The following is a 23867-nucleotide window of genomic DNA, read 5'->3' as shown; positions in this document are numbered from 1 at the left end:
TGACTCATTTCTTTCTCTTAGTTTATCTAGTTACACTACTGATAAAAAGCCAAATGGGCACAGTGGCACACGTCTGCAGTCCTAGCACTCAGGAAGTAGAGGCTGGCAGATCTCTGTGAGTTCGAAGCTAGCCTGGTCTACAAAGCCAGGAGAGCCAAGGCAACACAGAAAAACTCTGTCTCAAAAAAATAAAAAATATAATAAAAAGCCAATAAAGGGGATCCAAAGTATGATCATTTATTCATTCTTAAAGACTTATTTTTGACTGGACTCAGACTTAGAAGTAGAAGCTCTCAGGGAGGACAGCCTACGTCTCTTGGCAATCTGTTCTTGGCGCTTTTCTTTGGCTTCCTAAAAGCAAAAACCAAAAACAAACAAAAAAAAAGTTAAGGCTCTATCTGGGTAAAAAATGCAAGTCCAATGGCATTTCTGCATTCTTGTTCCTTAGTCTTACCTTCATTCTCTTGGCCAAAAGTTTAGCGTATTCTGCAGCTTCCTCCTTGTTCTTCTTAGTACGCTGCTTCTTCAGAGCAATACGTCGGCGCTTATGTTGCAGGACACGTGGCGTGACAAGACGCTGAATCTTGGGTGCTTTGGTCCTGGGCTTCTTACCTAAAAACCCAGGTAAGTAAATCACTTAATATCCTTGCTGGATAGGTATGCCCAGTGGCATGATGGAAGTCTAGCACATATAAGGCCCCAACTCAATCCCCATCACCCACCCAATGCCAGCAAGGTACTCAAAATACTTCTGTAAGTGTTACTCTGGTCCTGTGGTCTGCATTGTAATCCCACCAGTTTCAATTTCTCACTTATGCTTAAACCTTATTTGCAAACAAACTATCCAAAGCCTAGGGTAAATTACTGATTATTCAATTTAGCCTTTTGTATATGCACTGCAGTCACTCCACATTATAGGCCTCTCTGGGAACAGAAACCTCAAAATCTCAGCTCATGGACCCTTTATTAAAAAGCTGGATATCCAAGTTCTGCTACGGTTCAGCTACTCCACCCACGAGGAGAAAGGACCATTTCTCTAGTACAATCCTTCTAATACAGGTCTACGTAAAAGCCCTGAGTTATCTAATGTAAGCACTATGCTTCCACATTAGCATTGTGTCACTGATGCTCTTGTTATCAGTATGTTGCCTAATAATATGTGTTCACAATTTATTCCCCAAATCCCAAACAGCTCCCTTATAAATGATAAAGCATTTCTTCTGCTTTAACTACCAGTCATTCAGTAGACAGAAGTCTATCTTCTGTGATCCAGAGTACCACCAACTTTGAACCTGATCTCTCCAAAATATTGGTGAGAGAACTGTCCTCCTGCAAAATGTTGACACCCACACACACAAACTATTTTTAAACTTTTTCAAATGTATTATAATGAGAATACTTCTGTAACCTCGGAATTTCTAATCCTTCTCACTCCTAACCTCAAAGCCATGAACTTAATGGTCTGGGAAATCAGCCTCCAGGCAAGCAATGCCACTGTCAACAAACAGCACATATGGCCCCAAATCCTTCTCACCTTCTTTGTTTAAGGGCTTTCTGACAACATACTGGCGGACGTCATCTTCCTTAGAGAGATTAAAGAGTTTTCGGATTCTACTAGCTCTTTTAGGCCCCAGCCGACGAGGCACAGTAGTGTCTGTCAGTCCAGGAATATCCTTCTCTCCTTAGGCGAAACAATCAGAATAAAACCAATAAATTCTCACCATCCTCATAATGTAATGTTTAATTAGTAATTCATAATTTTAACAGTTAGGACACAAGTTTATTCATCAACATGCACATAATCCCAATCGAAAACCACTGGTGCCTTTAGTCCCAATACCCAGGATGCAGAGGGAAAATCTGGTTCCAGGACAACCAATTTCAACAAATAAACAAAAGCCTCACCTTTTTTCACAATAACCAAGTTGAGAACACTCAGATTGGCATCCACAATGCATCCACGAACAGATTTGCGCTTTCTCTCTCCAGTTCTCCTTGGTCTATAACAAGAATGGCCCTTACTCAACAGCAGGCGCACCCTGCCATGGGTCAAAACGCCTTGCTTCATGGGAAAACCTTGTTTGTCATTCCCACCACTGATCCGGACCACATAACCCTGCATTGAACATAAAACAGTACATTTATTAGTTCTGTTCCAATCTACAAAATACAGGTTCTTAACCTAGTGCCATGCCTCACTAGAGAAAATAACCGAGACCAATTTCAACCTCTCACGTTTTAGCCACATTTCCAATGAATTATTCCGTTCAGGTAGCAAATTGTCCATTTCCAGTTACACTAACCACCCAGGTTTTATAATGAACACGAAGGGCTTAAGACCCTGAATTACAACAAGCAAAAGCAGGAGAAGCAACTCCTCTTTGGCACTTCCCCGAAGTTTGGCTGACCCTATGAATGTAACTTAACCAAACGCCAACAGTACTTTCCACTGGCTGTGAAGAATTGAGTTAATAATGCCAGTACCTTCCACTCTTCACCCAGGGCATCGGCGGCTACTTCCGTGGCCATGCGCTTCTCATAGAACGTACGAAGCTTGCGTTCATCGTCCACTTCAATGAGTTTCTGACAGCCGGTGGCAGGGAAGGAGATATTCAGCTAGAATTTGAAAGGAGGGAAGAAAGGCCCTTAGGCAACCTACACAACTCAGTCGCACAATGTCTTGCTGCAGCGCCCGTACAGAGCAGAAAATGTGACACACGGATCCTTGGGCCCTGCAAGCCCAAGCATGGGTCGAGCACATTAATGGGACGTGTTTCCCTCCCGTTCTGTGGGACGAGAGGACGACACCACGGCGCCCCTTACATGCCGGGCCACCGCAGAGCCGTGGCGGCGAGCGGTCATGGGTGGCCGGACAGCCCGCCGCTGCCTAGCCTCAGGCCCATGAGTGCCGGCCGGGAGCCGGGCGCCGCCATTGCGCTACACCGCCGTTGCGCCGCCGCAATCGACCGCCATCCGCTCTCCCGGGGGCCCCAAGCCCACCAGAAAGGGCTTCCCACTGCCTCAGCCCCCTCTCCACCTAGGGCCGGATGGGTAAAAGCCTGGGGCTGAGACAGCGCTGCGCTCTGGGCCTCGAACTGCCTCCCTCGGGCCCAGCCACCGCCTCCTACCTTCATCTTGACACAGCCGACGGCCTAGGAGGCGCCACGGAAAAGAGGGCCGACTTCCGCCTAGCCCAGGTCACATAGCGCTCTCGATTCTCGCGAGGCTAGCCTGTGCGGAGACGGCGGAAGTGAGCCTAGAGGGGCGGTACTTCCGGGGATGGGAATCCTGAAATACTCTGAAGCCCTCAGCAATGTTGTGCTTGAGCGTCCGGGGTCTTCCTAGTGTGGAGACGGCCACGGAATAGCCGCTTACCAGCTAACCTTTCCCGCGTCGGCCTGGGACATGTGTCTGGGTCACTGAGGAGCCGGATCTCGGGTTTGCGACCCAGGTTTCTAGAACTGTCGCCCGGGCTGGCCTGTCTCTCCTCTCTGAGGAAGATTTCCAGTTCACGATCTTGTCCTGGTCCCAGCGATTGACAGCGAAGAATACTGAAAGCCGTGCCTCGTTCTGCATCCGTCAGAGGGAATCCTGTAGTCGCCGGACCGCAGAAGCCAAGCAGTCACGTTTACCCAGTACAGAAAACCATCAGAGGCCTCAACAGTCTTGCTGTCTTCCTGCTTTTCTTTTCCCATGTTTTTACCTTTTACGAATGGGGTGGGGCTGATTAACCAGATTAGAGAATGACCCTAAAGCCACTGCCATCCTTAGCTTTTTTTTTTTTTTTAATACAAATTAACAACACTTCTGTGTTTCTCTTGTTGACTGCAATTACATACTGTTCTGTTTAAGCTAATTTTTTGTTTGTTTGTTTGAGACAAAGTGTCTTTGTATAGCCCTGGCTGTCCTCAAATTCCTTTTTTTTTTTTCTCCTAGATTTTCGAGACAGGGTTTCTGTGTGTGGTTCTGGCTGGCCTAGAACTCACTCTGTAAACCAGGCTGGCCTCGAATTCACAGAGATCCACCTGCCTCGGCCTCCTCATGCTGGCATTGAAAGCGGGCGCCACTATCACGGGCTAGCTGGCCTCGAACTCTTTTTTTTTTTTTTTTTTTTTTAATGTTTCTTTTGGTTTGGTTTTTTTGAGACAGGGTTTTTCTGTGTAACCTTGGCTGTCCTGGACTCCCTTTGTAGACCAGGCAGGCCTCTGCCTCCCTGAGTGCAGGGATTAAAGTGTGTTCCTCTGCTTCTGCAGGCGCCACTGCCACCCAGCAAAGAAGACTTAATTATATATATATATATGTGCAACTATATGGATGTAAGAATAGGTGCTGGAGGAGGCCAGAGGTGTCAGATTCCCTAGACCTGAAGTTACAGGCAGATGTGAGCCACCCAACAGGGGTGCTGGGAACTGAACTCAGTCCTCTGCAAAAGCAGTAAATGCCCTTAATTACTAACCAATCTCTCCAGTACCTGAATTCATACTGAATAAACAACACTTGCCTCTTTACCTGCTCACCCTTTAATTTTCTGTCCCTGAAAATGTAGAAGGCAGCTGTCCTCACCACTGTGTCACCAACTCCTGTCTCTAAAATTTTCCCTAAGCATGGCACGTGGGTGAAATCAAATGGTAGTTGTCTTTTTTTTATAGCTAGCTGGTTTCAGTAAATGTCTTCAAGGTTTATCTATATTTTAGCATATGGTGAGATCTTTCTTTTTAGGGTGTGTGTGTGTGTGTGTGTGTGTGTGTGTGTGTGTGTGTGTGTGTGACAGCACATTTCCTGCATTGATTCTTTTGTTGAACATTCAAGTTGCTTTCCCTCCCTGGGCTATTGTACATAATGCTGTGATCAACACTGATGTACAAATATTAAGACCCTGCTTTCAGTTCTTTTGAATATATTCCCAGTGCGGTTGCTGGACAGAGAGTACCTTTTCTCTTCTTTTATTTGAATTAAGTTTTTTGAGACAGGATTGCACTGTGTCACCCATGCTATATTGCAACTCAAATTCTGCAGCCTATTCCTCCCCAGAGCAAGGAAATAGTTCTGTTTTTAACTTTCGAAGCATTTCAGTGTATTATGCAATGGCTTTACCAATGAACAGTTCCACCAAATTTATATAAAGATTTGTTTATAACATTTTATTTATTTTTTTTTTATTGAGTATAGATTCCTGGAGCCCTTAGACATTAGGTGTCTGATCCCTTGGGACTGGAGTTTTAGATGGCTGTCAGATGCTATGAAGGTGCTGGGAATTGATTGCTGATCGTCTGGAATTACAGCTACTGCTCTTAACCTCTAAGCCATCTCTTCAGACCGTTACCTACTTTCAAATTTTGGATTGTTAGGTCTGTTATTGGTGATTTGTGCCTCTAACCCCAACACTATGGAAGCAGAGAAAGGATGATCACCGGTTCTTGCCAGCTTGGTCTACATAGTAAATGCCTGGACAAACAAACAAATGAGATTGGAATGGTAGAGCTTGTATGTGATACTGAGGTATTTTCTGGACACAGGCTTTCACTCTGTAGTCCAGGCTGATGTCAAACTCTATATTGTTGCTGAGGATGATGCTGATTTGTATGCCTCCACCTCTCAAGTGCTGAGATTATCAGACCTGTGCCACCAGCAATCTGATCTTAGAGGTCCTTATTTTTAATTATTTTAGTTCTTATATTAGGTCATTGGTCCACATTCAGAGTGGTTGTCCTAATGTGTCTCTCCCAGAGGTGGGATCAGCCTCATTTTTGCACATAGGTATCCAGTTGTTCAAGCATTACATGTGATGGGAGCTCCACCTCACAGCTTTTGCACTTATGGTATGGGTTGTCTCTGCACACTTGACCTGTTTCTATGTCTGTCCAGTACCAATTCACATTGTTTTGGTTACCATAATCTAAGAGTGCAAGAATGGGGCTTGTAATACTAACACTCAGGAAACAGCAGAGGGAGAGTCATAGATTCCAGGCTAGCCTCCACAACCTAGCAAGACCTCATCGTCGCAACACACACACACACACACACACACACACACACACACACACACACACACCACATTATTTACCTATGAGTGAGTGTGTGGGCCACGTGGGAAACCCTGTCTTAAAACAGATGAGCAAGGTGGTGCATGCCTTTAGCTCTCTGGCGGTAGAGGCAGGCAGATCTCTGAGTTTAAGGCCTGCTTGGTCTACAGAGTGAGTTCCAGGACACACAGGGCTATGTAGAGAAAACCTATCTCAAAAAAACAAAGAGAAAGAGGGAAGGAAGGAAGGGAAGGAGGGGGAGAAAGGATAACAGGGATGAGTCCTGTGATCTATTTTGAATTGTGTGTTGCTTGGTGGTTAGATAGGATCTGGAACTTGGGGGCACACCTATCCCCCGGTCTTGGTTTCTAAATTCTATGGCCTACCCAAAAACCCAAGCATTCTCTAGCAAATTTCACTCATTCCAGATCTTGAGCAGATACACAACAAAGTAAATCTAGAATATTGGTTCCAGAAAGAAAGTAATATCTCAAAAACAAATGGACTTAGGTTAAAAAGGCAAAGGAGTAAGGGTTTCTGACTCTGATTATGAGGAAAGCTGTGGAACCAATTCAGAATGTGTGCTGGTCTACATAACAGCTGATTTGATGTTTTAAAAATTAGTATTGTATATCTGCTTGGTGGTACACATCTGCCATCACTGTAGCACTTAGGAGATGAGGCAGGAAGATTAGGAGTGTGAGGTCAGTCTTAGCTACATAGCAAGTATGGATGCTTGTCCCTTAGTTTCTGTGAGTTGGTTTCATGAACACCGTAGATACCAAGTTCCATAGCTTCTCCTTATGTAAAATAGCATAACACTGAGTACTTATATAGCAACACATCTGACTTCATATGTACTGCCTAATACAGTATAAATGCTACGTGAATAGTTTTTTGTTTTTTTGTATTTTTAGAAGTGTAATGGCAAGAAAATGTTTACAAATGTTCACTATTTGTGCAGGTTTTTTTCTCAAATAATCAAGATTAATGTATCTAGAAATGCAGATATCATGGATACAGAGGATCACTGTACAGAGGAAAAGGAAACACCAACCAGAAATGGGGTGCATGCCTGTAGTCCAGGACAATGCATGCTTCAACAGGAGGATCAATAGTTCAAAGCCAGCCTCAACCATAGAAGGCATTGAGGCCATCCTGGACTAGCTGAGAATCAGTTAGCCAGTCAACCCTGGTGGATGGGTGTTTCTAGTTCCAATATCTGGGAAGTGAGACCCTTTCTCAAACAAAACAACAATAAAACACAGAAAGAGGAGTTGTAGAACAGGAAATGGGTTCTAGTGTCTCAGAGAGCTGTTTCCTTTTTAGCCTAGTCTTGGAAGTAGAGAGGGAGACACAGAGGCAGATAGAGACAGAGAAACAGAGAGACAAAGACACAGAAACAGAGGGATGGAGAATCATTTTCAACACACAAAGTTCAATTTTAAGTGCAATCTCTACTTATTTTTTTTCTTTTTTGTGTGCTCTCTTTTTAAATTTTTATTTATTTATTTATTACAATTTATTCACTTTGTATCTCAGCTGTAGCCCCCTCCATCTCCTCTCAGTCCCACCCACCCTCCCTCTTCTCCACCCATGCCCCTCCCCCAGTCCACTGATAGGGGAGGTCCTCCTCCCCTTCTATCTGACCCTAGCCTATCAAGTTGTAATCAGGGGCGGCTGCATCCTCTTCCTCTGTGGCCTTACATAGCTGCAATGCCCTCCCAGGGGGAGTTGATCAGAGAGCCTGCCACTGAGTTCATGCCAGAGACAACCCCTGCCCCTTACTAGGTAAGGGACCCACTTGGAAACTGAGCAGGGGGTCTAGGTCATCTCCATGCATGGTCCTTGGTTAGAGTATCTGTCTCTGAAGGACCCCCTGGCCCAGATTTTTTGGCTCTGTTGGTCTCCTTGTGCAGTTCAGGTCCCCTCCAGGTCTTTCTATCTCCCTTTTCTTCTATAAGGTTTCCTGCACTCTGCCCAAAGTTTGGCTATGAGTCTCAGAATCTCCTTCCATGCAACCTCTACTTACAAGGAAGTAACTAACAACATGACACGCTTTATCCACACACAGAAAGCAAATTTGGAAGCCCCTTAGAATTACTTCTGTAACTGTTCTCAGGAGCAAGAATTGCTATGGATCACTCATTCTTTGGATCAGGGACTAACAGACATTTTTTACAGTGGTGTGGAAGATCTGCCATATTGCTTGTGTGTCTCTGTGTCCATGTTTCTGTCTTGAAGAATCATGTCACTTAACCTAAGCTGCACTCAAACTTGCTGTATAGCTGAGGGTAGCCTTGAACTTCTGACCCCCATCTCTGGCTTCTGAGTACTGGGATTATAGGTGAACAGCACTGTGCCTGAAAGATCTGGTATTTGATTGTGGGTGTTTTATCTACATGGATGTCTGTGCAGCACATTTGTGCCTGGTGCTCTCAGTGGTCAGAAGAGGGCATCAGATCCTTTGTAACAGATATAATAATGTTCTGAGGTGCTTTGGGGGTTCTAGAAATTGAACACAGCTCTCTGGAAGAGAAGTCAGTTCTCTTAACCACCGAGCCGCTGGTATATGTTTATTAATGCCCTAGATGACAGAGAAAAATGCAAGACTGAGTATTTTCAAATATGAAGATTCACTGTGTGTGTCTTCATGCGTGCACAGGTGTCCTTGGAGGCTAGAAGGGGCATCAGATTCCCTCAACCTAGAGTTATAGGCTGTTGTGAGCCACCTAACATGGGTGCTAGTAAACAAACTGTTGTCCTTTGCAAAAGCAGCAAATGCTCTTAACTACCGAGCCATCTCTTCAGTTCCTGAATGAATCTTTTGTGTGACATTGAGTCCATATATGAAGGCAACCTCGTCCCTATGTCCCCATGTATTTCTTTCTATGTGTTTCTTCATTTCTCTTTTGAGGAGATGATGTATTATCTGAGACCGGGTAGGGTGTCTCCCTGACCCTGGAACTGACTGATTCAGCTGGGATAGCTGACCAGCAACCTCCGGGGATCCGCCTATCTCTGCCTCCCTAGTCCTGGAGTTATAGATGCATATCACCCCACACAGCTTCTTAGGTAGATGCTGGAACCCAAATTCAGACTCTCATACTTGTGTAGTGAGCACTTCACACACCCGGGGCCATCTCCTCATTGCCTAGTAACTGTATATAATCTTGGGCAAACTCTTGCTCTTTATGTGCCTTAATTTCCTCAAAATGAAGACACTACCTTCTCTGTAGCACTCTTGTCAGAGATCAGTGCTTTAACATCTGAAAAAAAGGAAAGAAAGAAAAAGAAAAAAAAAAAAAACAAACTTGAGTTCTTGGGATGCAATAGACCACCAGTGAATGTTGGCTTTTCTCATTGTGGAGTTTGAAGGAGAATGGCTGCCATTGGCTCATAATGTTTGAATACTTGGACCCAGATGCTGGAAGCACTAGGAGGTGTGGCCTTGTTGGAGGGAGGTGTGTCACTAGGTGTAGCTTTGAGATTTCAAAAGACTTGCACCTTTCCCGGTGTTCTGTCTCTGCCTCCTACTTGTAGAGCAAGATGTGAGCTCTCACCTGTTCCTGCTGCTTGCTAATGCCTTTGCTCTACCATCACAGATTCTAACCCTTTGAAACTATAATCCCAGTTTTAAGCACTTTCTTGTATAAGTTGCCTTGGAAATGGTGTTTGTCACAGCAGTAGGAAAGTACCTGAGACACTCATCACCACCACCATCATTCCATTATCCTAGTGCTGTTGATTTTGCTTATGTTAGCCTTTCTGATAGCAATCAACCTTCCTCCTTTTCAACTACCTGGTTTAAATTTAACGACCTCTGGGATTTTTCCTTAAAGTTCTCAAACCAAGTTGGCCTTGCTACAGAGAAGAGATGGAAGCTTGAGCTTGGTGTTGAGCAACTGTTCTGCATTTGTGCAGAGATGCTGGACAGCCCTGGGGAGAGTTCTCAACATCCTTCCACACACTTGTGTTATGCACCTACTTCACAGTAATCTAGGCGAGAGGCAGGAAATACAGATAAAAAGTATTGATCTTTGCTTTCTGGGAATGTCTTATCTAATGAAGTAAGAAACACATAAGGAGTCAAGAGGGACCAGATGGTGGAAGCCTGTAACCTCACTACTGAGAAGGCTGAAGCAGGAGAATCACAAGTTCAAGACTTATCTAAGCTATTGAGTGAATTCAATCAAGGGCAGCCTGAGTAATTTAAGAGAGACCTGTCTCAAACTTGCAGAAAGTGGGGAGTGGGGAGTGAGACAGGGACTAGGGCTGAAGTTGAGTACAAAACCGTTATTTGGGTCCAAAACTGGAAAGAATGGAAGCAAAGAAGGGAGGCAGGCATACAGAAGGAGGTAGATATAACAGAAATGTAAAGGTAAACGAAATATAGCAAAGGCAAGAAATAATTCAAGTGTTGAAATCACTCCCTTGGCATCCACGGGCCTAAAACCATTTTGAAGTACTTTCTATCTTTAAAAGTTTTGTCCTTGTGCTGGAGAGATGGCTCAGAGGTACTGGCTGTTCTAAAGATTCTGAGTTCAATTCCCAGCAGCTACATGGTGGCTCATAACCATCTATAATGAGATCTGGTGCCCTCTTCTGACCTGCTGGCTTACATGCAGGCAGAATACTGTATAAATAATAAATCAATAAATCTTTAAAAGTTCAATACTTAGGGCTAGAGAGATGGCTCAGCGGTTAAGAGTACTTGGCTGCTCTTCCAGAGGTCCTGACTTCAATTTGTAGCAACAGCATGGTGACTCATAACCATCTATGATGATATTTGGTGCCCTCTGCTGGCATCTAGTTGTATATGCAGATAGAGCATTCATATGCATAAAATATCTAAAGTTCCATTTTGACTAAACAATTTCCTCTAGCTATCATTTCCTTGAGATTTTTCATAGTGGGGCAGTTGAGATACAGTCTTTCCATGGCCCTGGCTGTCCTGGAACTTGCTTTATAGACCAGGTTGGACTTGAACTCAGAGAACTCCTATCTCTGCCTCCAGAGTGCTGAGATTAAAGGCGCGCACCACCACACCTTGTTTACAAGAGATATTAAAATGACTTTTCATTTTAAGAAAAAAAATTATTTGAGCCAGAACTCATTCCCACATAAAGATAGGAGAAGTCTTAAAAAAAAAAAAAGCAAAAGTCTAATTTTTCATATGTATGTGTGAATATCTGTATTTGTATTTGAGACAGGGTTTCTATGTATTCCAAGACAGACTTGAACTCAAAAGCTTCATGCTTTAGCCTTCTCAGTTCTGAAATGACAGGCCCATGCCACCATACCAGGCTAAAATATATTTTTTTTGAGACAGGCACACTTTGTAGACCAAGCTGGCCTCACACTCAGAGATCTGCCTGCTGTTGGGATTAAAGGTATGCACTACCGTACCACCGTACCACGGCACCGCACCCTGCTGACTATTCTTATTTATTCTTTCAAGAAAGAAAGACAGGAAGAAAGAAAAGAAATGCACCCAGGTGTGGAGGTGCATGACTGTAACCCCAGTACATGGAAAGTGGAGGCCGGGCAGTAAGTATGAGGCCAGGCTCATCTACCATGCTAAAACTAACCTCTTCTGTGTAAATGGAAGTTTTCAGTAACTCCATGTAGGGAGTTACTGAAGGAGCCACCAAGGATTTCTAGATTGAAGTTTCTTCAAATGTTCACACCTGAGAGGAGCAGCAATTGTTCCTTAACTAAAATATCATTTGTTCCCAAGGTTGCGTTTGCTAGTAAGACTCAGACCCTTTGCCCCGGGTGTCTAGTCTGTAACTTTCCAGGAGCAGCTGACCACACCCAAGTACCCCGTGTTTCAGCGCCATGCCTTTCCTGTCACAGTGGCCAGAGAAATCCCAGTTCCAGTCCCAAGAGATCCAACACCCTCTCACATTTACCTTTACACATGCAGGTAAAACACCTGATTTACATGCAATTAAAAATAACTAAATCGTTAAAAAGGCAGTCTGAGTTTACTGATCCCAGTCTTTTCCACTATTTTCAAGTTTGAGGTGTGAGAGGGACACCTCAAATTTGCAGTAGACAGTATTTTCTTCCCATTTCTTTCTGCTTTCTTTTCTTTTTCTTTCACCCTTTCTTTAGTGGGTGTGCGTGTTTCCTAGATACATACAGAGGTCAGAGGTCAATTATGGGTGATGGTTTTCTCCTTTCCCCTTTGTTCCAGGGATTAAATCCAGATCACTAAGTTTGTATAGCAAGCAGCACTTTTATCAGTGAGACAACTCTCCTGTGTGCTCCCTCCCTTTCCTTTGTCTTTAGACAGGGTCTCACTATATAGACCTGGCTGGCATGGAACCTGCTGTGTAGACCATGCTGGCCTCAAACACGCAGAGATTCACTGACTTCTGCCACCTGAGTGCTGAGATTAAAGGCATGCATCACCATGCCTGGGTTCTTTTACATTTTAATTTATTTACTTATTTTGTTGATTTTTGTTTTGAAACATGATCTCTATATGTAGCCTTGACTGTCCTGAAACTTACTATGTAGACCAGGCTGGCCTTGAACTCACAGAGATCTGCCTGCTTCTGCCTCCAGAGTTTGGGGATTAAAGCGTGTGCCACTACTACACTCAGATCTTTCACATTTTAGAATGCTTCCACTCAAGCTCCCTTTTTTTTGGGCTCTACTTTTCCCCAAACTTTTCTATGCAGAAGGAACAGCCCATATCCCTTAAGCTGTGGCTTTCCATACACATGACTTCCGTCTGAGTCATATAAATGCAACCTGCTTTTTGATAACCCTTTACTTCTCTGGGTTTGTCCCTCTTCATTTTCTCCTTCAGTGTCAATCCTGCTTCCCTCCGGTATTTCCTGGTCTTTGGCAGAGTGAGTAAACATGAAGTGGTTAGGCCACCTCCACCTAGCCAGCTCCCAGAGGTGAGATATGCCATTGTTAGCTCCCTCACAACCCAGCTTCAACATTCCCCTGGACTGGAGACTAGTTCCCAACTTTCGGAACATGTCCGTGGTCACTGAACCATCTAGACCCACCCAGGGTGCTAGTAGTAGCCTGTTCACTGGAGCTGCCCCTGTGTCCAGACCTTCCCAGTAAGAGAGTGAGTGTGTGATGTGTCCTCACGTAGGATAACCTTTGGCTGCTTTGCTTGTGTTCTCTGGGGTAAAGATGAAAGATAATAACAACAAGCTGGACCTGAAACCGCCTTTGCCACTAACTTGAACTTCTGTTGATCTTGGGTATGAGATGCATTTGGAGATAATCTATTTGTTTCTGAAAACAATGTAAATGTGTACCAAGTAAAAACAGCCAGACCTGACCCCTCCCCATTATTGCAATACTAATCTCACTTGCTCTACTTTATCTCTAAGTATTTATCTTAAGTACTTTATCTTTATTTCTTTGTTTGTTTCTTTGTTTATTTTGAGTTTGATCAGATTTACCTTTATAAGGTCCCAAGGTTTAGGAACTCATAAAGTTGTTACCTTTCAGGGAGTTCTGTGCTCTTCTGCAATGAATTCCCTCTCCCATCCCCAGGCAGCCACATACATGCTTTCTTCTATAGATTTATCTTTGCCAGAATGAAGCCATGGTAGTCTTTTATAAGCCCACCTTTTAAGAAATAACTTTTGGGGGCTGGAGAGTTGGCTCGGTGATGAAGCGCACTGGCTGCTCTTCCAGAGGTTTTGCGTTCAGTTCCCAGCGCCCGCATGGCAGCTCACAACGGTCTGTAACTCCAGTCACCGGAGATATTCTCACACAGACATACAAACTCTAGCTCAACATGTACCACACCCAGACTCACTAAGTCACAGCGATTCTGCTGCACAGGTCGGTAGTGAGAAGTAGTCTTGACTGTTTAGCTGCCACCACCCTTACCCCCCATCCTCCTCCTCCTGAGCTGGTTGCTTGGGGTGTTTCGTCTCTTGCTTCTCAGCCTGCCCGCTGCCCTCTCTACACCCCTCTGCTCAGTGGCCAGGCTCTCTAGATGTCCCATGCCCAAGGGGATGCTGTCCTACTGCCCATCCTCTTCCCCTGCTCCAGCTTTCCAGTATCTCATCCCCACCATCTACAAATCTCTCTAATCCCAATGTGTTCTTAATCTCCCAGCTCGCCTTGTCAGTGGCCAGAGCAGTGTCTTTTCAGATATCAAATCTGCACCCTGGCTCAAGTCAAATCTAAGTCCTGTTTCTGCTTTTATCTGATATTTGGGCTAGTAACCTACGTTTTGAAATTGTCTCCATTTCTCCCCACTCTTTCATGCCCTGATTTCCTTATAGAGATTTGGCTTTTTTAACTCTCCGTGCTTGCTAGCCTTCGCTAAGTCCCGTTGGGGTAAGAGAGCAAAAGCCTCCACGTCAGTAGTTTGCAACATAACACAACTTGCCCAAGTTGTGTTGGTATTGTCCAAGTATTTGTCCCAAGCTCTGCTTTGCTTCATGAATTTTCTTCATTCTAAGCTGCAGGCCAAAGAACAGTCCCAGTTGTGGACATAACAGGAAAAAAAACATAGTCAAACCCCTGTTCAGGGATGACACAAATCAATTCCAGTTGGCCCTAACAAGTGACAGGCCAAGACCTGTCCCATAGGTTTGAAAGTGTGTTGGCCAGCCTCAGACTCACAGAGATCTGTCGGCATCTGCCCCTCAAGTGCTGAGATTAAGGGTGTCCACCACCGCACCCAACCTTCAATTTTTATCAGTTAAAACTAAATTAATTTTTGCACTTTTTGTATTTAAATGAGTGTCACTTTGTGGCTTTGCCTCATCTGGAACTCACTATTAAGCCAATTCAGCTTTAAATTTTCAGCAAGCCTCTTGCCTCTCCATTCTTTGTGCTGGGGTTATAGGAACTGTTATTACATCCAGCTATTGGATTAGGTCTTTGAGGCCAAGAGCAGTCTTTTTATTGGTCTTATCTTATTCACCACTTAATATGAAGATACTTAAAACTTTCCTGTTAAATCTTTGCAAGCCAGAGCCAGTTAACAGCCCTCTCTCCAGAAGAATTAGACCAAAACAAACAGACAAACAAAAAAACACCATAAATATCCCATGCCCTTCAAGCAAGTAAAACTTTCTCCTTTTCTCTCCTTCCCTGGTTATTTTTGAGACAGGATCTCCTGAAGCCCAAGCCAGCCTCAGATTCCCTGTGTAGCCAATGATGACCTTGAACTTTTGATCCTCCTGCCTTCATCCTCCAAAGGCTGAGATTACAGGTGTGTGCTACGGCACCCAGTTTTCCTGCTGCTGGGGATGAAACCCAGGGCCTCACATACATGGCAATGAAGCTTGCTAGACAGGCATCCTACCAACTGACCTAAAGCCTCAACCTCAAAACCACTTATTTTTTATTTTTCATCCAGTCCCAACCTTGTAGTTTTCAAGCACAGATTACAACCAGAAGAGAGACACTTCTAGAAACCATCAAGGGCTTGTCAGCAAATAAGTAGCAGGCACCTGACCCGACAATCAACGTGCCTACTTGAGGTTGCAATGTTTCATAGCAAGGTTCTGCTGCCACCTCTCTCTCTTCTTTCCCTTTTCTCTTCTTTCTTTCTTTCTTTCTTTCTTTCTTTCTTTCTTTCTTTCTTTCTTTCTTTCTTTCTTCTTTCCTTTCTTCAGTCCTTTCCTCTTCTTCTACTTTGTTTTCTTCTTCCTCTTCTTTGTTCTTCCCCATTCTCCTCCTCCTCCTCTTTCTCTCTTCCTCCTTCTTTTCTTTTTTGGTGCAGGGGTTTGTACATGATACATATACACTTTACCACTGAGTAATAACCGGCCTTCTCCCTCATTTCTGAGCCTAGACTCTCAAATGAAAAGCAAAGAGTAAGTTATGGGGGTGCATGCGGTCATCCTACCACTCCTGAGGCAGAGGCAAGAGGAGCATGAGCAAGTAATGGGTTTCAGTATGACATTTTCAACATACATGTTTTAATTATTGCTCTTGTTGCTGTAGCCAAATATCTGACAAAAGGTTATGCCATAGGGAATGGGCTTATTTTGGGTTCATAGAAATATAGTCCATTACAGAAGGACGATGTGGTAATGTGAGCATAAGGCAAGCTGGTCATATTTTGTCACTGTCAGGGGCTGGTGCTCCGATTGGTTGCTTCCCTTTTCATTCAGTCTGCAACCACAGCCTTCGGGACCTGCGCATACTCGGGGTGTGACTTCCTTCAGTGATTCCAAGTCCAGCCAACGTGACAAAGAAGATCAGCCTTTATACTTGTCACCATACATTGCTCTCATCCAGCTACTCACCAACTGTTAGATTTGGCTTTTTAAAGACTCAAAGTTCAGAGTGAAAGTGTACCATTTTTACACACTTCTTGAAAGTGCCCAGTAGGTCTCTGGTGGACGCTGGGCAATTCGCATATCTGAAAAGTTCCCAGCTGGGGTTGCTGTTGCTGGCCTTATCCTGAGGATGAACCACCAGCCTGAGACAACGGAGCAGCAGAGAACTCAGGCCAAACAGGAAAACGCAGAGAATTTCATTCTTGATCAGGCATGTCTTGCCTCACTTACTCAGGTGCCTACTATTTTTTTTTCCCCCATAAAGATTCTGTGATTTGATAAATTTCACTCATGGAACCAGTTGAGCTAGATATTCCTATCTGATATTTGCTTACGTAAATATTGCTGTAAAGTAAGTAAAAAATTCTAGAATGTCATGGGCATGTTGGCTTGCTTACTTGATGACTCTCCAGATCCTGGTCTCATGACTTTGTACCAGTGATTCATATTTAGACCAAAGGTTCAATAAGTAAACTCACCATAGAACTGAGCCAGGCTTTGCTCACCGCCCCCTACCCCCAAGATATCAGAATTGAGAATGAAACTATTGACTGTGCTAAAGCATCAAAGCTCAGTCTCAAAATTGGTTACCTGACAATATCTACTGATGTTAAGTTAGTGCATTATAGTTATTGTTAGCATCAGGAAATTTTTAATAGTTGTCAGCGGACCAACACCGGTGTCACTGGAATGTTCTCTAACTTTAGTGTTCTCTGCCACTCACTCATCCACAGCTAGCAGCTCACACTGTGTGTAACGAGAAGGTGTTAAAAAGGCTAGAGCGTTAAGGCGAAAAATGCTGGGCTTGTATATTGATCCTTTCAAGCTGAAATCACTTAAGAAATGTACCTTCATAGAGAGCCATTCGGCCTTTCCCCTATATGCAGCAAGCCATAAGGATTCTTTGGCAGACAGCTTGAAATGTAGTAGGGCATGTGTTTAGCATGCTTAGGGTCCCAGATTCTCTCCCCACCACCACAGAAACCCAAACCTGAAAATTTTGGTGGGAGAACAGTGTGCTTGGCATACCAAGACTAGAGAACTAGAGTCTGGTGATGTGAACTCAAATAAAGAAGTTCTTTGTGTAAGCTGAATCTTCTATTGGTGCCTAAATCCTTTTGTAACATATTTCTCTTATTAGCAGCCCCTAGATCAGTGGCTCGCAACCTTCCTAATGCTTCGACCCTTTAATACAGCTCCTCATGTTGTGGTGCTCCCCAACCATAAAGTTATTTTCATTGCTACTTCATAACTGTAATTTTGCCACCGTTATGAATTGCGATGTAAATATATGATATGCAGATGGTCTTAGGCAACTTCTGTAAACAGTCATTTAACCCCCAAAAGGGTTGTGACCCACAGGTTGAGAAACGCTGACCTAGATCCACTGTCTACTCTCTTATAAAGTTATTATTGCTTTTAGGCTGGGCATGGTGGCTCATGCCTTTAATTCCATCAGTGCAGGCACATCTCTGTGAGTTCAAGGCCAGCCAGATCTTGTTTCAAAAAAAAAATGTTATTGCTCTAGTGTAATACAAAAATATCATTCTTTGAGAATTTCTCCAGACTTCACTCCCTTGTGAAGACTCGCAGGCACATGTGAAATTAACAAAACTTTTATGCTTCTCTCCATCAGCTTTTGTATTGATTGGAATCCTAAATCTAGCCAAAGACCCTACATAAGGACCAAAGGGGATGAAAGAGCTTTCTCTCTCCCACAGTAGCAGACTTTGATCTTAAACCTGAGTTGTTTCAGACAATATGCACTCCAGTGGAGGGCTGGAGAGATGGCTCAGTGGTTAAGAACACTGGCTGTTCTTTCAGAGGATTTGGGTTCAATTTCCAGCATCCACACGGCGGCTCATAACCATTTGTAATTCTAGTTCCGGGGGCCCAAATAGCCCTCTTCTGGCCTCATGGTTACTGCATACTTGCAGTGGACCAGGAAACATGTAGGCAAACAAAACACCCATGCACATAAAAATAAATAAATAAAGAAAGAAAAATAAAATATTTAAAATATTGAGGACACGGGGGCCAGGGAGAGACAAATCAGTGGTTAAGGGTGCTTGTAATGCAATCACAAAGAGCAGAATTCAGGTCCCAGAACTCAGGCGAGTCATTCACAGGTACAGTCATTCACCTGGTGTATAAGAGTAACCCAGCTCTGAGGAGACAGACGCAGGATCAGTGCTGGGGTTTGCTGGCTACCAGCCCAGTCAAGGAAATGCAAACCCCAAGTTCAGGGAGAGACCGTGTCTTAAAGGTAAAGGCAGAGCATGGTAGAGTATACAGCTGACACCCTGTTGGAGCCTCTCCACGAGCGAACAGGTTTGTGTAGCACTCCCCATGTGTGTACACTCACACGGACACCTTCTCCAGGGTAATCAGTCTTCAACAAAGTACTGAGGACACACGGACACCTTCTCCAGGGTAATCAGTCTTTAACAAAGTACTGAGGACACACGGACACCTTCTCCAGGGTAATCAGTCTTTAACAAAGTACTGAGGACCCTGATTAATCTTCGTTTATGGGGGTCTAGCATCTCTCTTTTTTACCTACCTGCCTATCTATCATCTGTCAACATTTTCACAATGCTAGGAATTCAACCTGAGGCATTTAATGCCTATAAATGCACAAACACGTTCTATTGGGTGTCCGTATATCACAGTGCACGTCTGGAAAGCTACAATGAACATTCCTTTAAAAAAAAAAAGGAGAAAAAAGCTGGATGTGGTGGTATGTGCCTATAAATTCCAGCATTTTACAGGCCCCTGTCTCAAAAAAATTAAAAACAAAAATGATGCAAATATAGATAAAACATTTTGACCATGTGGACCACAATTTGAAAAAATTGGCACATATTATAACTCCTTTATATTATTAGAGTGGGTGGATGTGGATAGTGTTTTTTGGGGGTGATTACGAGCATGTGATGCCACATGCAGCTTATTTTCACCTAAGCTATATATTAGTCAAATATGAGCACGTGAGAAGACAGTTCTGTTGCTGGGCGGTTGGTGTTCAATACGCAGCAGCGAGGGAGACATTAACAGTGCCTTTTTCTTTTGTGGCTCTGGCCTGCTCACTCTTGCTAGATAACTGACCCCAGAAGAAGGTGGCAGTGTATGCTTTCCTCCCTGGGTTCCAGGAGACGGTCAGAAGTGGCTCTAGAGAAGGAAGAGGGGTTAATGAAGACGCCAGGAGTGGGTTGGCCCCTAGGGAATAAAGCTGAATTTCCTGGTGAACATGAGGTGGAGACCCGAAGCTTCTGCCAGCCATGGAGACAATGGGTGTGTGGACGTCTCTGGAAGAGAAACTCAGGAACTGCTTACAGGTGCTCCAGCCAGGACAGAAGGCCGTCCTGCCCGAGCGAGGAAAGGACAACCAGTGTAGATTGCTGCAGAAACGCTCCCCTGGGGAGTGGGTGGCCCAAGCTGCTTTGGATGGGTCCAGAGAACCTGTTGCTACAACCTGGAGGAGGGTCCTTCTATCCTAGCCAGCAGCGAGTTGCGTCTGGTAGAGCCATCCTGCCTTCAAGAGGAACAAGAGCCTTCCTCAGGTGTGAGAACTGGCGTCCCAAGCGCAGTGAAGCAGAACTCCCTTGGAGTCCAACTGGGTCCGGGTCTCCGTGCTTTTCTCCCTGTTTTACATATTTACGCCCTAGTGTTCTTTACACAACCTGGACGCACGCGGATAAGCGCGACCCTCAAGGCCTTTGCCACCAGCTCGGTACCGGAGAGAGCTGGTGACTTCAGTCCCCGCTTCCACCCCGCCCCCGCCCTACTGCTCCCGTCCTCCGGGGTCCTCTGCCCGTCAGGACCCGCCCCGGGTGGGCGTGACCGCCGGGCTCCGGGACTCCCGGGGGCGGGGCCTGGGCGGGTCTGCTCCGCCGGTGGCGGGCGGGTGCAGCCGGGGGGCTGGGGAGGCCGGCGGGGAGGCGCCGCGTCCGGAGGAGGCTGCCCCGCACCGCATAAAGTGGCAGACGCGCAGTGTGTCCCGCAGCCTCTCGGGCCGGTAGCCACTGCGGAGAAGCTGCTCCGATGCTCCGGAGCGGCCATGGGCGCCCCGCACTGGTGGGACCAGCTGCGGGCTGGCAGCTCTGAGGTGGATTGGTGCGAGGACAACTACACCATCGTGCCTGCCATCGCCGAGTTCTACAACACGGTGCGGGACGCGGGAGCCGGAGGGCAGGCGGGCGGAGGAAGGGGGCTGGCCCCGCGGCTGCGGCGCCTGGAAGCAGGCGGCTGGGTGACCGTGGATGTCCCAGGCAGGAGTCACTCCACGCCCCTTCTCCGGGCGCTACTTGCAGCTCCATTTCTGCACCCTTCTCCAGTCCCTATCCAGGGCATATGAGCGCCTCCAGCTCTTCCTGTCATTTTTCTTCTTAAGACTCCATTGTCTTGTTTGGCTCCTGTAGTCCGGGAGCCCAGGGGTCTGCGTCAACCCATTCTTCCAGTTTGGGTCATTTGGGGACGTGAATCCACCGACAGGGGCAGCTCCCTTCCCCCCTGCCTGGGATCTTTGTGGCGTGACGCACCTGAATCTCATTGTGTGCGTTTTTGCGCTGAGTACCTGCTTTGGGTGCCCTGGGAAAGGGGAGCCCTTGGGCGCGTCCAGGAGCTGGGCTCACTCCCACAAGTTAGCATGTCCTTTCCACTAAACTATGACAATGTTGATCGAATTGTTTTAGTCCAGAATCAAGTTAATTGCTATCAGTTCTTTTTCTTGTTGCTTTTAGAGTCCGGTTTTGAGCCAGCTCCTGCTGGTGACAGTGATATTTGGGAGTGATGAGGGGTGAATTTTCTAGACTTGCCTAGGTCCCTAGATATGGACAAAGCGGAAATTTACAGAATTCTGGGATTTGGGGCTTTGTGAGAGGGAAAGGTTGTCCCTAGGAGAGGAAATGTCTCTGCTTTTCCCCTGTGCCGGTTTCTCAGGACTCTGGTACCCAATGTGACTTTGCATGATCATTTTTCTGGCTTATCTTCTTTGCTGTTCAGACACAGAAAACAGGAACTCCTAGTTTGAGTCACTGTGAGTTTGAGATTGTTATTTAGGATTTTCTTTCTTTCTCCCCCCCCCCCCCCTTCTTGGATTTCTGAAAAGAACCAAGAACCAGGCATTATTCTTGCCCCTGGTCCCTTTTATTCCCCCGTCCTTTACTTTTGATCCCCCACCTCCCCGTTCTTGTTTGTATTGCTCTTTTATTCCCGCGGCGAAAAGACTGGGCTATTATTGATCGAGCAGCAAGCTGTCATGCCCACGCGCTGGTATGTCTGGGGCTACGACCCAGAATTCTCCACCGTGCCTCATCTCAGTCAGTGCTAAAATACAGGGCTGTCATCGGCATCAGCATCCCTGCTTCTTGTTATATGGCCGGGTCAGCTGCTGGAGGAACCCAGACCTTTGACATGCAGAGACATAGGAAAAGGTCTAGTTAGCGGAAGTGGCCATACCTCATTCTTATACAACCTGGTGGGGTATACTGCCAAGAAGTACTTGGGCACCAACAGAAGGGGCTGGAGCAGGGCAGCGGGGTTGGAGGGTAGGGGGGTGGGGGCTGGTACTTTCAAGGAGGAGAAGCATCAGTGGGAGCAAGTGAAGAATTGCTGAGAAATATTAAAGATTTTACCAGAGTTGAAGGAATGGCAGGTTCTTGCACACCCACCATGGCAGTTTCCTGCGGAGTGTGCAGCTTCTCAGACACGGTCAGCCCTGTCATAAGGCCCCCCAATGCTCATGTACAGCTGCTCTGAGCCAGCCTCGAAAACTCCTCAGTGCTGGAGGAGGGGGAGCATTGACCTTCCTCTCCCTTCCTTCTTTCCTCCCCTCCCCTCTGGCCTCTCCTCGTCGCTTTTCTCTTTCTGAAAAGGGTCTTTCTGTGTAGCCCAGGCTGACTTGAGGTCCTCCTATCTCAGCTTCTCAAGTGGCCTGCGCATCTGGCTGCTGCTTGTTCATTTCAGTCTCACCCCCATTGGGGCTCTATACAGCGAAATTTTGTAGCAGAGCTGCAGTGTTTGTGGCTGCTTAATCTAGCCCAGCTACCTGACGAACTTTTTCCTTGGGATTTAGAAGCCACTGCATTTTCTCTGGAATGTGGAGGGTCACAGAGAAACAGCTGGTCAGCTGGTTGGTGAGTGCAAGCTCCCTCCACAGCATTTCCTTCTCACTGTGGCTCTGCTGACCTGGGGGAGCTACCACAGGCCTTTCCTGAGCCTTTCTTTCTTTCTCATGCATAAAGAATGCCAATGAATTGTTGATGCTAAACCTCTCCTAAGGTCCTCATAGTAAGACAGCCGGTTTCTCTCTCTCCCCTACCCCCCTTTGGAGACAGGGTTTCTCTGTGTAGCCTTGGCTGTCCTGGACTCACTCTGTAGACCAGGCTGGCCTCCAACTCACAGAGATACACCTGCTTCTGCCTCCCTGAGTGCTGGGATTATAGGAGTGTGCCACCATGCCTGGCTTTTGTTTTGTTTTGTTGATTTTTGAGACTTCATTTCTCTGTATAGCCTTGGCTGTCCTGGACCCACTCTGTACACCAGACTGGCCTTGAACTCACAACAGATTCACATGTCTCTGTCTCCCCCACTGCTGGGATTACAGGCATGTGCCACCACACCCAGCTAAGACAGCAGGTTTCATTTTTCATTTGTTTATTTGTTTTCAGATAGGGTCTCACCATGTAGCTCTGACTGGCCTGGATCTCCCTCTGTAGAACAAACTGGCTGCAAACTCACAGAGATCTGCCTGCCTCTGCCTCCAGAGTGCTAAGATTAAAGGCATGTACCACCTTGCTCATCTCATTTATTTTGTTTTAAAACAGGGTCTCCCTGTTGCCCAGGCTGGATGTTGTTGTAATATCTAAAAAAAAAAAAAAAAAAAAAAAAAGGGCTGTTGGGCTATCTAATGTTTATTATTAGCCCTAAGATTATCACGGCGGTATCATTTAACCTGCTAACAAAAATAATAAGACACAAGCACCTGTTAGATTTATAATTGCCTTATTTATCTTGGGCCGAGCAGATATTTCTCTTACACTGTCTCATATCCTCACCATCCATCTCCCAGCCTCCTCCAATGCCATCCACCTTAATCCTCCTCATCTGAACTATCTTCCATCCATAACCATAAAAACGTGCTTGCATTCTTCATCTGGGGCTTTTCATGCCATTATTGGAGTCCTTCCTCCAGGCCCACGTGATTTCTTCTGCACGCTAACCCATTTATGCTGTCCTCCTTCTTCCTCTCTTCTGTCCGTCTGTCTCCCATGATTCTCTCTTCAATGTAAAAGGCCAGGAACATTAGCCACGCCCACCCCATTCTGCCCTGCCCAGTTATAGGCTGTTTAATCAGCCAATCAGGTAGGTTTACACAAGACTAGGTGTGCCCAGATCTTGAGGGCTAGTAGCATTCATCAGAGCAACCTCCAACAATTTACCTTTTCTGTCTAAATAAAAAGGCCATTTTTTTTACAGTTAGAATAATTATGAAACGATAATAAAAGCATATATATATATATATATATATATATATATATATATATATATATAT

General features: G+C 45.4%; 2 protein-coding genes across 2 annotated transcripts in view; one reads left to right on the top strand and one right to left on the bottom strand.

Annotated features, from left to right (window-relative positions):
• Positions 1–221: 221 nt before the first annotated feature.
• On the bottom strand, positions 222–3215 carry Rps6 (ribosomal protein S6). Its single transcript, XM_055629582.1, has 6 exons — positions 3129–3215; positions 2485–2616; positions 1906–2116; positions 1535–1681; positions 455–612; positions 222–351 (listed from the first exon to the last, which is right to left on the bottom strand). Exons 1-6 carry the CDS (start codon positions 3132–3134, stop codon positions 256–258), a joined length of 750 nt encoding a protein of 249 aa, XP_055485557.1. The 5' UTR covers positions 3135–3215; the 3' UTR covers positions 222–255.
• A 17062-nt stretch (positions 3216–20277) lies between these two features.
• The window catches only part of Acer2 (alkaline ceramidase 2), a 42055-nt gene continuing 38465 nt past the window's right edge, over positions 20278–23867 (top strand). The window contains exon 1 of the mRNA XM_055629571.1: positions 20278–20480. Coding sequence (XP_055485546.1) covers positions 20373–20480 — 108 coding nt within the window. The 5' untranslated portion in view covers positions 20278–20372. The remainder of the gene's footprint in view (positions 20481–23867) is intronic.

Source organism: Psammomys obesus, unplaced genomic scaffold (assembly GCF_907164565.1).
Source record: "Psammomys obesus unplaced genomic scaffold, mPsaObe1.curated_primary_1811, whole genome shotgun sequence".
Classification (NCBI taxonomy): Eukaryota; Metazoa; Chordata; class Mammalia; order Rodentia; family Muridae; genus Psammomys; species Psammomys obesus.
This window is presented reverse-complemented; position numbering and strand designations above follow the sequence as displayed.